The 14,721-nt window shown below is 42.7% G+C and overlaps 1 protein-coding gene across 4 annotated transcripts in view; it reads left to right on the top strand.

The window, feature by feature from the left end:
• The window catches only part of CRACD (capping protein inhibiting regulator of actin dynamics), a 316,726-nt gene that overhangs the window by 228,662 nt on the left and 73,343 nt on the right, over window positions 1–14,721 (top strand). For 3 of the 4 annotated variants that reach the window (XM_082609281.1, XM_082609279.1, XM_082609278.1), the window contains exon 3: window positions 9,327–9,462. The exons of the other annotated variant lie outside the window; for it this stretch is intronic. In XM_082609281.1, the coding sequence (XP_082465407.1) occupies window positions 9,421–9,462 (42 nt within the window). In that variant the 5' untranslated portion in view covers window positions 9,327–9,420. The remainder of the gene's footprint in view (window positions 1–9,326; window positions 9,463–14,721) is intronic. 4 annotated transcript variants of the gene reach the window in all.

Raw genomic sequence — 14,721 nt, forward strand, 5'->3', positions numbered from 1 at the left:
CACTTCTGCAGATAAGCATGGGCATAGAGCACTGGACCTGGGCTTGGACATCCTAGGAGCATGGGGCGTGTCATCCTTTGCTCTCAGGCAGCAGCATGTGCCACCAAGAAAGAAAGGCAGCCTCTTGGGGGAGAAGTGATATCAGAACACCAGAGAAATGTTCAAATGAGCTGTCCATGCAGATGGGCTAGGTGGGAAAGGAGAATCAATAGGAGATCCAAAGGCATAGTGTGATGGCTGTTTTTGGTCATTCAGCTGTTAGCATCCTGTTCTTCTTCTCAACAGCACCCACATTTCCTTTCAGGGAATCAACTTTGCCTCACTATGTGCCCTTATGACAGGACATAGTGCCTGCTTCCTATGACAGAAGCCAAAAGGGCCAGATCTTTTACATGCCCTCCTGCTGAAGCCTGGCATGAGCATGTGACCCAGCCTGGCCCATCAGTCTTTGTCTCCTAGGGCTTTGACTTGGCAGGTGGGTCCGGGAAGTAAGAACACAACCACGAGAGCAGCCTGTAACTGGGCTCTTCCCACGGTGTGATGGCCGCTGTGGTTCCTGATGCCTAGACCTCTCTTTACCCCTGTCTTTCTCCAAGCTTTGACTCTAGCTTTCATTGTCCTTTGAGCCCTCACTGTTCATCTACTAGATTTTCTTTTGGTTGAATGAGACAAAGTTAGTTTCTGTTAACTTGCAACAAAGAACTATAACTGACACAGAATGAAACCTGAAAAACTTGGTGAGAGAGAGAGAAGGCATGAAATAGAAGGTGGGAAACAAAGCCTGGAGCAATTCCCTGGTTTGAGTTGAAAAGGAGGCCTGGAAGGAACCTTTAAAGGTGCTGAACATCCTGACTTGCCCACCCTTTGGCTTCTCAGAACTTTCTCTTATGGCCTCCTACATAGGCCTGCCCTCCCTGAACAATACCCACCATCAGAAAATGTTCCCCCTCCTCCCATCAGTATGTTTGCATCATGCTTTCACTCCCTCAGTGACCTCTCCATGGGAAACACATCCGGTTAACTACCCTTCAGTGTTAAGCCTTTACTCATCCATTGAAAGAAAACTTATTCACAAACTTTATTTGGTAAAGTTCTGTGGGAGAAACAAAGATAACAGATGTGATCCCTGCCCTCACGCAACTCCTAGTACTGTGGTGGATACAAGATGATACCATTATCATTATTAGAATCACATCTGTGGAGCATTTTACAATATGCAAAGCACTTTTATTTTCCCTCTCATTTAAGGCATGATGATAGTAACCATAACATAGACATGTATGTAACAAGAGATGCATGCATAGGGCTTTCAGTGGGAGAAAAGATCCCCTTCTTCCAGGGAAATAGGAAAGGCTGTGTGGGGTTGATAAGATGTGAGCTGAACCTTGAGGGATGGATAGGACCTGAACTGAGAGATTGGCATTGGGCCGTCCATCCATGGGGAGGAAGAGCCCATGCAGTGATAGAGCCCAGAGAGGGTATTCGGGGAACTGAATGGTTGGGTTTGCCTTACAGGATGTTTGAAGTAGAGTAACATTTGATAATAATCGGTAACACTTCTATAAGAATTTAACTCATTTAATCCTAACAAATGCTCCATGAGGTAGGTCCTATTATCATCCTCATTTACAGATAAGGAAACGGAGGCACCTGGAGGTTTAGTGACATGCCCAAGGCTACACAGCTAGAAGTGGGAGAACCAGGTTTCACCAGGAAGCACACTGGCCTGAGTCTGAGCGCTAAATCCCTGCACTGCATGGACTCCGTTTCGTAGAGCCAGGGTGGTTCAGTGTCCTTAAATGCCAAACATGAAGAGCATTAAATGCCAAGCAACCATTACAGCTTCATCTGGTAGGACTTTGGCAAAAAGGAACCACTAGAGGTTTCTGAGCTGGCAAAGTAATTGCTTGAAGATTGATGTAGGATTTGAGAGGAAGTGGAATTGGAGAGGACTTCAGTTGGAGACCATTTACAGGTGTCAATCATATTACAGAAATAAGCAGAGGATCCTCTGAGGGCAGTCGAAAGGCCAGTGAGTATTACTGTCACTGTCCCCCTGGTATCAGTTCTGTCTTGATCAAGTCTCTCCCTTCACCTCCCAGGGCCTTAGCTTCTTTGACCAAAAGGATTCCAGTCGTGGCCTCCGTGATCACAGAGTCAGCAGAGACTGCTGGCTGTGCCAGGGCTGCCATCTGCCAGAGCTGCCGCTGCCCTGGATTCGCAGCTCCCTCTCTTGGTGCTCATTTCCATTAGAGACCCACTAGAGATGTGACGAGCAGCTCTCCGGGCTTCCAAGCACAGTCGTGGAGGAGTGTGGCAGGCAGAATCCAGTGCAGGCCTAAAATGGGTCTGGGAGCTCAGGATTTGCAGTCCTACTCATTGATTTCTGTATTGTTTTTGAAGGATTTCTGCCTGTGAAAGGACAAATAATTGTTACTCACTAAGGTCTTTTGCACAATACCTTTCCCCTAACCTGGGTCTGACCTTACTTACAAAATAATATAGCACAGAAGCTGAGGGATGTTAGTAACACAGAAGTAGGAAAGATTGGAGTTTTGTGGGAAATGTTTGATGAGTTTGGTTTTGTTCATGTTGAGTTTGCAGAGACAGTGGGATAGCCAAGTAGCTGGAGACACGTGGGTAGAAGAGAGTGTAGTATTGGAGTTAGATTGACAGTTATTGAAAGTGATTGTTAAAGCCCAAAGAGTAGCCTCAGGTTGTTCTACCATCTCTGCCTTTGGAAAGATAACCAGGGAAGTCAGTGAAGAGTTGAGGAGAAGATGAAAAGCTGGCCTCCCTGGGCTGATTAGAAGCCTCTGATTAGATGTTTGGAATCCCAACCTCTCTGCCTATAACAGTATCATCAATGACAACAACAACAAAACCCTTCTTTGCATAAAGGCCCCAGGAACTTCTGCTCTTTGGACCTCTAAGTCCTAATGGACCATTTTTCTGGTGTCTGTAAGTCATGGCTCTGCGATTCTTCTCTAAGCTTATGAAAACTGTTCCTCAGAGCCCAGTGTTGTCCCAAATTTCCCAAGTGGGCCTCTTTTCCTCTCCTTCTAGAGTTTGCTTTTCCCACATGTGCTTGACAGTTGACCTCAGATCTTGTTTACATTAAGATGTCTGTTAAATGACTGTATTGACAATCCTTCAGTTACAAGTTAAAAATCGGGGGAATTTTAGAGGTCTTTATATATCTCACAATCGATCAAGAGGCTACTCCGTGTTCTAAGCATCACAAGAAAAGGTTCCCACACAGCAAGTCCCATTTCTTCCATCTGAGCAGATAGTCTGAGGGTAAGTTGCGGCACTGAGGCTCAGAGGCCCCTCGCCTCTTGACCCACTCATAATAAGTGGAAGGGGGGAGAATTGGCCTACTGTGCAATCACTTGTGAAAGATCTTTAAGTGTCAAGAGTAAAGAAGTCCAGATGAACTCGGCTAAGGTACAATTTGTAGTAAATTGCCCCTCCATCTCCTAATCATGTAGTTTATAGTTCCCAGCTGGTTAAGGACAAAGATTCCCACCAAACTCTTTGTTCATTAGAACATAATTTCAAGCTGAGATCGCCACACGTGGGCTATTCAGTTTCCATTCCAACCCTGCCTCAAAATCTGGAACTTTGGGCAACATTCTTACCCACTCTTTGTCTCAGCTTCCTCTTCAGAGAAAAGGAAATAATCTACATTGTAGAGTTGTTTGGAGCCGACATTGGTAACCATGATTACCAAAGATCTAAAGTTACACAAAGTGCCAAGGATGTAATGTTAACTTGCATTATGTAAACTGAATTATTTAGAAGAGAGTGTTCATTAGTGTAACTAATAAACCAATGACCATTCTCCTGCACTGTTTCTTCTCAGAGCTTTAAAAAGGGACAAAAACCAAATATAGGAAGAAAAAGGTACAAATGTTTTTTATCACTTTGAAAAGTAGTCCTCTTAAGAACAATGGCCTTATCAAAAAGTAGGTTCTGTCATGTGTAGAGACTTAATAAATATCAAAACATTATTTAGTTACTTTCACTTCTGACTATGATGAAGTAGCTTGTAGCAAATCGGTGCTCCCACCAAGAACAACTGGAAATACATATAAAATATTAAAACAGAGACATCTGTTTGAAGGTGTCAGATTGCTGCTAAGGCACCAGACTTGAGCAGTGAGATCCTGGAGAGAAGGGAGGCCCACTGAGTTGAGACCAACTTTCTGCATATTGCTTCTCTCCTGTTGGCATTAGTTGACTCTCAGGTGCAGGTCAAGAGACCAAAAAGGCTCAGGGTAGCTGCCAAGAGGAGGAGAAGGCAGCAGAGCTGTAGGCAATCTCATGGAGCTGGGAACACAAAAATTAGAGTTTGAGGCTACCATGACAGCCAGGACTTGAGGGACTAAGTTCCCCCCAAGAGAAGAGAAGCCCAGAATGAACCTAAACCTAGGCAACAGTTTTCCTTTTGAGGAATCTGTTGATACAGCTGCACAGGAATGCAGGCTGAAAAACAGGGCAGTCTATGGTGCTGGAAAGACAAAAACTGGAGTTTGAGAATCCACCAAGGAGAAGGGCCTTAGGAAATAACACAGATTCTTAGTTAAGACTCCAGGAGGCCTGTACCCTACAAGTGGGGATGAAGCAGAGGTAGTCTGAGCCTGACAAAGATTGCTAACCAGCCAAGATCAGCTTGGTTTCTGATTGGATTGAGGTGTTTTTGTTCCTTTGCTGCTTGCTAGAGGAGCGAGCAAGTCCTCTCTGAAAGGAGAGAACCCAGCCTCTACAGTTTTTTGTGCATTATGTGCAGAATTCAATTAAAAAATTACCAGGCAGTTAAGAATCACACTGTGAGGAAAACAAGATAATAGAAATAGACCCAAAGGGGGCTAAGATATTGCAGTTTCAGACAGAGCCTTTTAAACAATTGTGGTTAATATATTCAACAAAATAGTTGACAAGGTGGATAATTTCACTAGAGAACTAGAATCTGTTAAAAAGGATCATATGGAAATTCTTTTTTTTTCTTAACATCTTTATTGGAGTATAATTGCTTTACAGTGGTGTGTTAGTTTCTGCTGTATCACAAAGTGAATCAGCTATACATATACATATATCCCCATATCCCCTACCTCTTGCGTCTCCCTCCCACCCTCCCTATCCCACCCCTCTAGGTGGTCACAGAGCACGGAGCTGATCTCCGTGTGCTATGCGGCTGCTTCCCATGAGCTATCGATTTTACATTTGGTTGGAAATTCTTGATTTGAAAAATGCTACTGATAGTAAGAACTCAGTAGGTAGTTTTAACAACAGACTGGACACCACTAAAGAGAGGATTAATGAGCTAAAAGCTAGGTCAGTAGTAAAATCCAGACTGAATCATATTGAGTAAAAAGAACAACAGATACAGAAAAGAGCATGAAAGACATGTGGCTCATGTTGAAAAGGTCTAACATTGGAGAATCAGAGGGAGAATAGAGAAAAATGGGGCAGAAGCAGTATTTGAAGAAATAATGGCTGATAATTTTCCCAAACTGATGAAAGACACCAAGCCACAGGTTTAAGGAGTATTATGTACCCTAAGCTAGATAAATTAGAAGAAATTCACACCTAGCCACAACAGACTAAAACTGAGAAAACCAAAGACAAAGAAAAATCTTAAACTCAGCTATAAGAGACAGACTGCTTGTCTTTTCAAAGAAGCAGTAATATAAGTGCATCTATAGAAATTCTATAGCTAACATCATAACTTAAGGTAAAATATTGAATACTTTTTTGCTCAGTTTGGGAATATGACAAAGTCCACCATTACCACTTCTGTTTAAATTCATATGAAGATCCTAGCTAATTGCAGTATGGAAGGAAAGGAGAAAGGAAGGAAGGGAGGAAGGAGAGAAGGAGATTGAAAATGAACAAATAAAACTCTTTTGTCATAGATAACATGATTGTATACATAGAAAATCCAAAAGAATCAACAGTCATATTATTATGATTAACAAATAAATTTAGCTAAGCCTAGTTATAACATCAGTAATCAATAACCAAGTGATACTTTAATATTCTGCCAATAAACAATTAGAAAAATAAAAATTTTAGCCTATACCATTTACAGTAGATTTAGAAACATCAAATATGTAGGAATAAATCTATCAAAATATGTAAAAGACCTCTATACAGAGAACTACAAAACATTATTGAGAGTAAGTAAAGAGGATCTAAATATTAATAAATGAAGGAATATCCAGTGTTCATGGATTAAAAGATTGACTATTGTAAAGATGTCAGGTATCCCAAAGTTTATCTATAGATCCAATGTCGTCACAAAAGTAATCCTAGGAGTGCATTACAGTCTGTGTGTGTGTGAGTGTGTGTGTGTGTGAGTTTATGTAGAAATGCAGAGACAAGAGTAGCCATCTGGAAAAAAAAAAAAAGCTGGAGAACATAAACTGCTAGATATCAAGACTCATTAAAAAGCTATAGTAAGTAAGACAGTGTGGTATTACTGCTGTAAAAACAGACAAATAGACCCGTAGAACACAGTCCAGAAACAGGTTCACACGTATACAGTCATTCAATTTATGGCAAGTCACTCATTGTCTTTAAGCGTCAGTTTCCTCATCTATAAATAGGCTTAATAATAGTGCCTTCCACATAAGGTTTAAATATTATATATCACAAGGATTTAGGTGTTATATTAAAGAAGTTAGCACACATGGAGGGGACATAGCAAGTGCCCAGTAACATTTAGCCAGTATTAATATTACCACTGTGACTACCACTGTTATTATAATTATCACTATTACTATTACTATTCATTTTCTCTATTTTTCAGAAGGTCATCTGGAAGTGGGGAATGTGGGGACATTAAATCCTGGTTGGCAACAAGGAATATTTGGGGCAACACAGAAGAGCAGGAAACTGTCAGTTCTTAGCCTTCCTGGAAAAAAGAATTAGAGCAGAGAGTTAAATTTCATGAATCAGTCAAAAGATTGACTTGGAAACTGGAAGGGAACTTGGCCTAGCTCTGGTGTATAATGTACATACAACTGTGAGACATTAGTAAGCATTTCTTAAGCATCTAAAGTGGACTTGTCCATATATGTGTTTATAAGAATATTTGAGAGCCTGCGTGCGTATATAAGCCATTTGTAAAAACACTGTGTAGAAAATGAAGTCGGTTACCTCTTTCATCTGAATCATAGCCAGGGATCTGAGAAAAAAGTTTAGACACAATATTAAAAGGTTTGATCCATAACTTTGAACGGAAAGTTTATTTCATAGCATCTTTAGGTGAACTTGGAAGTTCATTTTGTAGCATAGGTCACAAAGTCTCTGAGGACAGGGAGACAGTGGTACATTTAATTTCCTTTTCATATTCAAATTCATATCCTAAAACAATGCCTCATATTTCATAAAGTGGGTTGCTGCTATATAGTGCCTTGTGCTATTTAGCCGAAGGCTTACCCATTATTCCAGCTATTTAGTGTCTCCAGCCCTCCCATATTCCAGCCCACATGGCATTGGCATCCTGTCTTCCTCTCCCACTGATCCGCCCAAACCCCATCTCACTCATGGGAAGGAATACTAGAGACCTTCCACCACTTTAAAACACTTCAGCTGCCTGGCCTGGGATAGTATTCAGCAGATCTGAATTGTTTCTTATGCTACAGCTTCTATTTAGGCGACTTTAAATAAGGTTATTTACTCCCTAAGTTTTATTTGCCACAAAATATCGGTGATGAGATAATGAAAGTAAAACTCTCAGCACAGTGTTTTCATCAAAGTAGGGATTGGTGGTTATTATTATTATTGCCAGGGGCTTCCCTGGTGGTGCAGTAGTTAAGAATCTGCCTGCCAATGCAGGGGGACACGGGTTCGATCCCTGGTCTGGGAAGATCCCACATGCCGCGGAGCAACTAAGCCCGTGCGCCACAACTACTGAGCCTGTGCTCTAGAGCCTGTGAGCCACAACTACTGAAGCCTGCGCACCTAGAGCCCATGCTCTGCAACAAGAGAAGCCACCGCAGTGAGAAGCCTGCGCACCACAACGAAGAGTAGCCCCCGCTCCCGGCAACTAGAGAAAGCCCACGTGCAGCAACGAAGACCCAACACAGCCAAAAATAAATAAATAAATGTTAATATATATATCTTATTATTGCCGAAGATCACATAGCCAGGAGGCTCACATCCGAGTCTTCTGTTTCTAAACCTCATATGCTTTGTTACCATGCTGCTCGTAATTTGGCAAATTTGATGAAAAAATTTGGTACTCAGTCTTTCCAAGTAGGTCTAAACTTGGTCAGGACCCTGCCTGCTGCATTTCTGTAATTCAGTTCAGAGGTACAGCTGGAGGCCCATTTCCCCCAGTACTGCCTCTTCTTTCTTGCCCTAGGTCACTGATAAAACCTCCAGGTGAAACCCCTTTCTGGGGAGGGGAGAGGGAGAAGTGGGGCTCTCTCACCCCTGAGAGAGCTGCCTGTGTGCCTGGCATCATGGAAATGTGCCTGTCTTGCCTTATGGGGAGTGTGTGATTCTGCCCCTGTGTGTTCCTTCCCAGAGGTAACTTAATTTCCAAGATCAAGTAAGGAACAGTTGGTGTCTGCTGCTTCCTCTTCCTGCAGTTCACCCAGCCTATACCTCACAGTCAGGTAGAAGTCCAGATTTCCTTGACGTCCAGACTCCTTTGAAGTCCAACCTTTCAACTGAAAAGTGTTTATTGTTGGGTACCTACCACCTATAAGCTGCCCAATGCATGACACCCATTAGAATCTCCTTAACACACATTTCTCCTCCTCTTCTCTGAATTCCTAGAGTCTCGACAGAGAGGCTCTTTATTCCTGTCGTCCCTATAGCAATTCCAGTCCTCATCAAGTCTTTGTTTTAGATGTATATATCTTTCTTCCAATCTGATTGCAATCTGAAAGAAAGAAACTCTTGCCTCTTACTTCTAGATCTGCATGTTACTTAAAAAGTACTTGTTGACAAGACTTTACTGGGCTAAAACTGATAGTGACAGCTCATCAGGAGAAAGGCTCCTACAGTTAACATTTCTGAAGTGCCTTCTGTCCTGGGTTCTCTACAAACAAGTAGCGGTCTGAGTTCTCCCACTGAGTGGCTCTGAAACATTGTTGTGTTGGAGACATGCTCCCTTATTCCAGTGGGACCCTTCTGTCTACCCAGCTACTTGGCTGACCTCTCACAGAAAAGGACACCATGCTGGAAGTGCTTTCTGAATGAGACAGGGGATGTGCGTGGAGTCCCCTAAATCCGGAAGAAAAGGAAATTGAATTGCCAAAAGGAATCTTATCATCCTAATAAAATGAAGCACATGATTTGCATTCCAGGTCCTTCAACTATTCTGTGGGAACCCGGGCGTTTTCCCATGACAGTATTTTTATCCCTGATGGGGGAGCAGAAAGTCAGCAGACAGTTCAAGCAATGTCACAGGACAACATCCTGGGCAAAGTCAAAACTCTTCAGGTAAGACAGCTTGAGATTGGAAGGTCAGAGCCATAGGGAAGGGGCCCAGCTATGGAGGGAAGTGGGGAAAGTTCCTAACTTGGCCTTGAGTAGTGGATTGGGAGGTCCAGGGGGTAGCTCTTGGGGAGAATGTTTGCTTTCTCAAACCTCACTCCGTTTTCTGGAAGCCTCTGTCCACCTGTGAGAGGTTCACTATCACCGTTGTACCCACCTACATAACACCCCCTCTCCTTTTCTCTCAAGTTGTTCCCTCATTTTGAACTGGACTTAATGAGGACAAGTACCCTAGAGAGGCTGCAGAACTTGGGTGAGAGGAAAGAGCTCCTAACCATTAAGTGTTGGCCATAATCCCTGAGCACAGGGTTGACTGTCAGCTGAGGGTATGCACAGCAAGTGTTCCCTTTCCAAGTCTCCATACTTGGACAGTGAATGGTGAGACTCTTTATTATTCTGTTGTGTTTGTAAATCTGGCTGCCCTGAGCCACCCTGTCTCAGAGGGGTGCTGTGAAGCTCTTCAGCTTTGCTCCTGTTCACACTGCAGAGTTGGGCAGTTTTCCTACATAAAATTGACTCAGATGGTAACTCCTTAAGAATGAAAATATAATAAAATAATTTTTTACTAAATGAGATTGAAATAACGGGAAATCCAGGAAAAGCAAGGGGAGCAAAGACCCCTGGGATCTGACCAAGTAGGTTTGCCCGAGTGCTCAGTAGAATTCACTCACCCGACAGAAGTGCCTAAGCAAGCACTTCTCTGAGCTGGGGGTGGTTGGAGGCAATGCAGACTATGAACAGGGGGCTCTAGTCTGCTGGTTTCCATCTAAGTCTACAACAACGAATGAACCAATAAATGAATGAGTGAATGAACCAGCAAAAACATAAAAAATAAAGGGGACAGCTGGCTTGTATAGCTACTGACACTCAGATTTTTCTATTTTCTTGAAATATTCTTGTTTCTACTGGTTATTAGCTATGTATTTTGTGATCTCTGTTTGGTTACATATTCCACACACGCTCAGCTGAATATAGCATATGGTGAGGTGGGAAATAGCCTTTCCCAACACCCTGAAACCACACCCAAACTTGCCTAGATCTTTGTACCTACCACACCACTGCCCAAGGCCATAGTCCTGCCCTCAGAACTAACCTAGGCACTTCCTTCAAAGTTCAGCTTTCCTAACTAGCTCCCCCGTTCTTGGTTCTTGCTGATTGTACTGCTACACGTTTTATAGACTCAGAAGAAAAAGTAAGTTGTCTCTTTTCATAAGCTGGAGAAGGGGGAAGGGTGTGACGGCCAAAGGAAACCTTGATCCCCTTCCTCCTTACCTTTCCTTCTTGAAGTCTTTTATTTCCTGGAGTATTATTGCTATGAAGTAATGAACCCTCATAATACTCCCTTTCTAAGGGGAATGACTTACAGGTTTCAGTCTACAAAACAACTGTATTTTACAAGGGCTTTCAAGGAGTTGTTTAAAAATTCGATAATAGTCTGTCATCTTAAATGGTATCAGCTTTGTAATGTCACACCACCTGCCACTGCCACTCCAAGAAGTGGGTTTGGAGTTGTAAAAAATAGATAATTCCTCAGTATTGAAAATACAGAAACTCAATAGAAATATGTGAATGCCAGTTGTTTGTCTTAATGATGTAAGCCATAAGTTTAAAGTATCTGATCTCATAACTAATAAAATGTAAAACAACTAACTTCCCTGAAGCAACAATTCTGTTAAAACAGGAGAAGAAATGTGAGTAAACCAGAATAGCTGTCTAATTTAAGTGCTCTCCTTTGGACATTATCTACTCATACAAGGTCTGCCTAATTTTGCTTCTGCTGCATGGATTCACAAGCTTCCTTACAGCTCTAAAGTTATGTTTTTAAACAATAAAATAAGAGACTTTTGCTCTTCGAAGAGGGAAATGGGGACCATTATCATAGCAAATGTGATTTTTGGAGTGACATAAGATATAACTGTATCACCCCCAAAAGACTGTGCTTTATTTTTCAGTCGACTAAGCAGTATGTTCCTGGTAAGTCGTAGAAATAGTAGTTAACTTTATTAACTTGCATGAATGCTTTGCATTTTTCCATAAAAACGTTATGCTGGTATTGATGCTTAGTAAGCAGCATAAAAGACTGCCCCCTCGTAGACTCCAGCATGGAATGAGGGTGTTTAGTTACGTCAGAGGCATGTATGTTTTTTATGTCTGAAATTGTCTTTGTGTATGTGTGTATGTTTATTTTAAAAAGAGAGAAGTAATGGCTAACACCTATTTGACAGTAAATGTCCTAGCAAGCTGATTTGCCACCATTATTAAGACATTCTTTTGAAATGAGATTTCTACTGGAATGTCATTAAAAAAAAAAATGCCATTTTTCTCTGGCTTAAGAAATTTCCTAGTCCTTGGAAACCGGAGCCACGCCTGTAATGACTGCACTTGGAAAGGTTGCCCCCTAGTGTCCACACGTAGTCATCTCAGCCAGAACTGTCCTATGTTGCACCCGTGATGGTTAGTATCTGTCTGCTGATGCTGAGTACAGAATGACTGAATACAGCATAAATAAGCCTACTCTTTTCTGAACGTCTTTTCTGAACAAAGTGAATCTACCACCTGCCAAAGTTTCTGTGGCAAGCAACTGAACCTTTAAAAGAAAAATTACTTTTTTCCCCTGAGTATAAAAATAATTCATGTGCAGAGTGAGAACAGATTTTAATATATAGGACAGTTACAGGGACAGAAACAACAGTGGTGTCCTTTTTGAGGACCCTATCCATAACAGTCAGTTGTTCTATGGCCAGTGGGTGAAATAAAAAGCCCCTGCCAGGCCTCTGCCACCACCTAGCTGTGCGGCCTTGGAGCAGGTCATTTAACCTCTCTGACCTTCATGTGCCCTATCTGAAAAATAAGAGGATGCACGTGATGGATGATCTGAAGGGCCCCTCCAGCTATTAAGATCTGCCATTTATACAAAATCACTGTTCACCTCCTATAGCACAGAGTGGCTTTGTAAGCTTTGCACTTCACTGCATTTGGACCACAATGACCTTGATGTTCCCTACAGTTGCCCAGAGCACAGATAGGGAGGTGGCTGTTTATTTCAGATCAAACCAGGCTGTGAAGTATGTATGCACCTATCGATGATAAGACTCAGGAACATCACAGTCTAAGCCTGCAAGTGATTTTTTAGAATTATACCAGATCTTTGTCAGAAAATGCTTAGTCTATTAGTCCACGGACTGTTTAGCTCAGGAGGGAAAACCTCCATATTCAGTAGCTGCTATCTCCTGCTGAGCTGGATTTCACTTTAAAATGCCAAAGTGTCTTACCTTTGAGGACTTGGGCACCTCATGCAGCTGTCGAGGACACAAAGAATAAATAGCTGCTCTTAGCCACTTCTGCACAGAGCGAACGTCCTTAAATCTGTGAGCTTTTGATTTTGCTTGTTCTTTTAAATTCATTTTAACTATGGGAGTATACGTAGTTCGCTCAAGAGGACAGCAACTTTATTCTTCTTCTGCCTTGTTCTTACAGACATGGTCTGAAGGATGGCTGTGAAAAGTCTGGGGAAATCTAAACTGGCAGTGTGAGAGCTGCAGAATATGATGTGCTTGGAATTTCCACACCATAGGAGAAAAGTCTCATAAATATGGATGTGCATTCCTATAACATCATTCTCCAACATTCCATATTACAACAAAATGGCCCCATTTGAGTGAATAAAATATCGCCCCTTTTAGCTCACATTCCAGTCTAACAGTAACTCCATTCATAGCCACAAGTAACATGGACTCAGTTTAGGCACAGCAGTTCCACCCTCCCCTCTGGCTATTATCTCAGTACACATAAAGAATCCATGAGTATGTAAAAAATATATATCTATATATGGAGGGAGTGGTAATAGTTTATTTTCCTGAAAACTTAAGGGCAAGCTCATCTCAACAGACTGGTTTTCAGTTTTCAGTTCTTCCCATGACAATGCCTGAATGGCGGGCAGAATAAAAGTCACCAAAAAGCCACATTTATCCCCATATTCAATTCACTCGACACCTGAGATTGCCAGATAGGTTTCAGCAGTCACCTTTTAGTTGTCAGTAAATCACACAAAGTGTCCAACAGCCCAGTCTCCTTCGAGTCAACTGAAGGAAGCATTTGGAGTAGGAACCCCACAGGGCAGGTGCAAGAGCCTTGGCCTTAAGAGTCCAAGGCTCAGTCACCATGGCCTTGGACCTTCAGCCCTGGCCTGGCCTGTTCCACTGTCTCGTCCCCAACCACTGCAGGGTGTGTCTGTGAAGACAGTCCTTTGTCTGGACAGAGAGGCTGCAGCCCTCTCCCTAGACGATGGCCGTCATTTCTTTCTTTTTTTTTTTTTTTTGCGGTACACGGGCCTCTCACTGTTGTGGCCTCTCCCCTTGCGGAGCACAGGCTCCAGACGCGCAGTCTCAGCAGCCATGGCTCACGGGCCCAGCCGCTCCGCGGCATGTGGGATCTTCCCAGACCGGGGCATGAACCCGTGTCCCCTGCATCAGCAGGCGGACTCTCAACCACTGCGCCACCAGGGAAGCCCAATTTCTTTCATGACCTGGGTCCTCCCCTCCTCCATCCCACGCCCTCCTCCCAAGCTCCCTAGCCAGCAGCCCAAACTTGTTTTCTCTAGAGGGATTTTAAATCCAGCTGTTTTATGGAGATGCTCATCGTTATTCTCAAAGGCGACAGCATTGTGTTTCTTTTGCCAGGATGCCCATATCTGTGACATAAATCAACCCTCTGGTATACACACACATTCTCCCTCCCTCCCTCCCGCTTCCTCTTCCTTCTTTCCCACCCACCTTCCCCACCCCACCCTGCTTCCTTCAGCTGCTGTACCTGCCACCAAGGCTGCAGCTTCTTCCTGTGCCTCTTCTCTGCCTCCTGCACCCTCCTCTCAAGTTGCCTCTTTCTTTAACTCTCTACTTCATTTCTTAATATCACTCTCTCCATTTCCCAGCTTTGTCCCATGTACCTTATTTCACCTGTTCCTATTGCATCTAATATTTTTTCCCATTTTCTCTTTCATTTTCCATTGGCAGCCATGATACCCATCCCATCTTTGGAGTTTATTTCAATCCAGACTGGGATTACATTTGGCCATATTCTTTCTTTTTTTTTTTTATTTTTTTTTATCCTAAGCATCAGGGTGGACCAACGTCAGTGTTCTAAAAAGTGCCCTAATGAAGAATAATATCAGCATATTCATTCTTTTCTGTGATGGTGGCAGAAATC

This window comes from Mesoplodon mirus (assembly GCF_964341445.2).
Source record: "Mesoplodon mirus genome assembly, chromosome: 2".
Lineage (NCBI taxonomy): Eukaryota > Metazoa > Chordata > Mammalia > Artiodactyla > Ziphiidae > Mesoplodon > Mesoplodon mirus.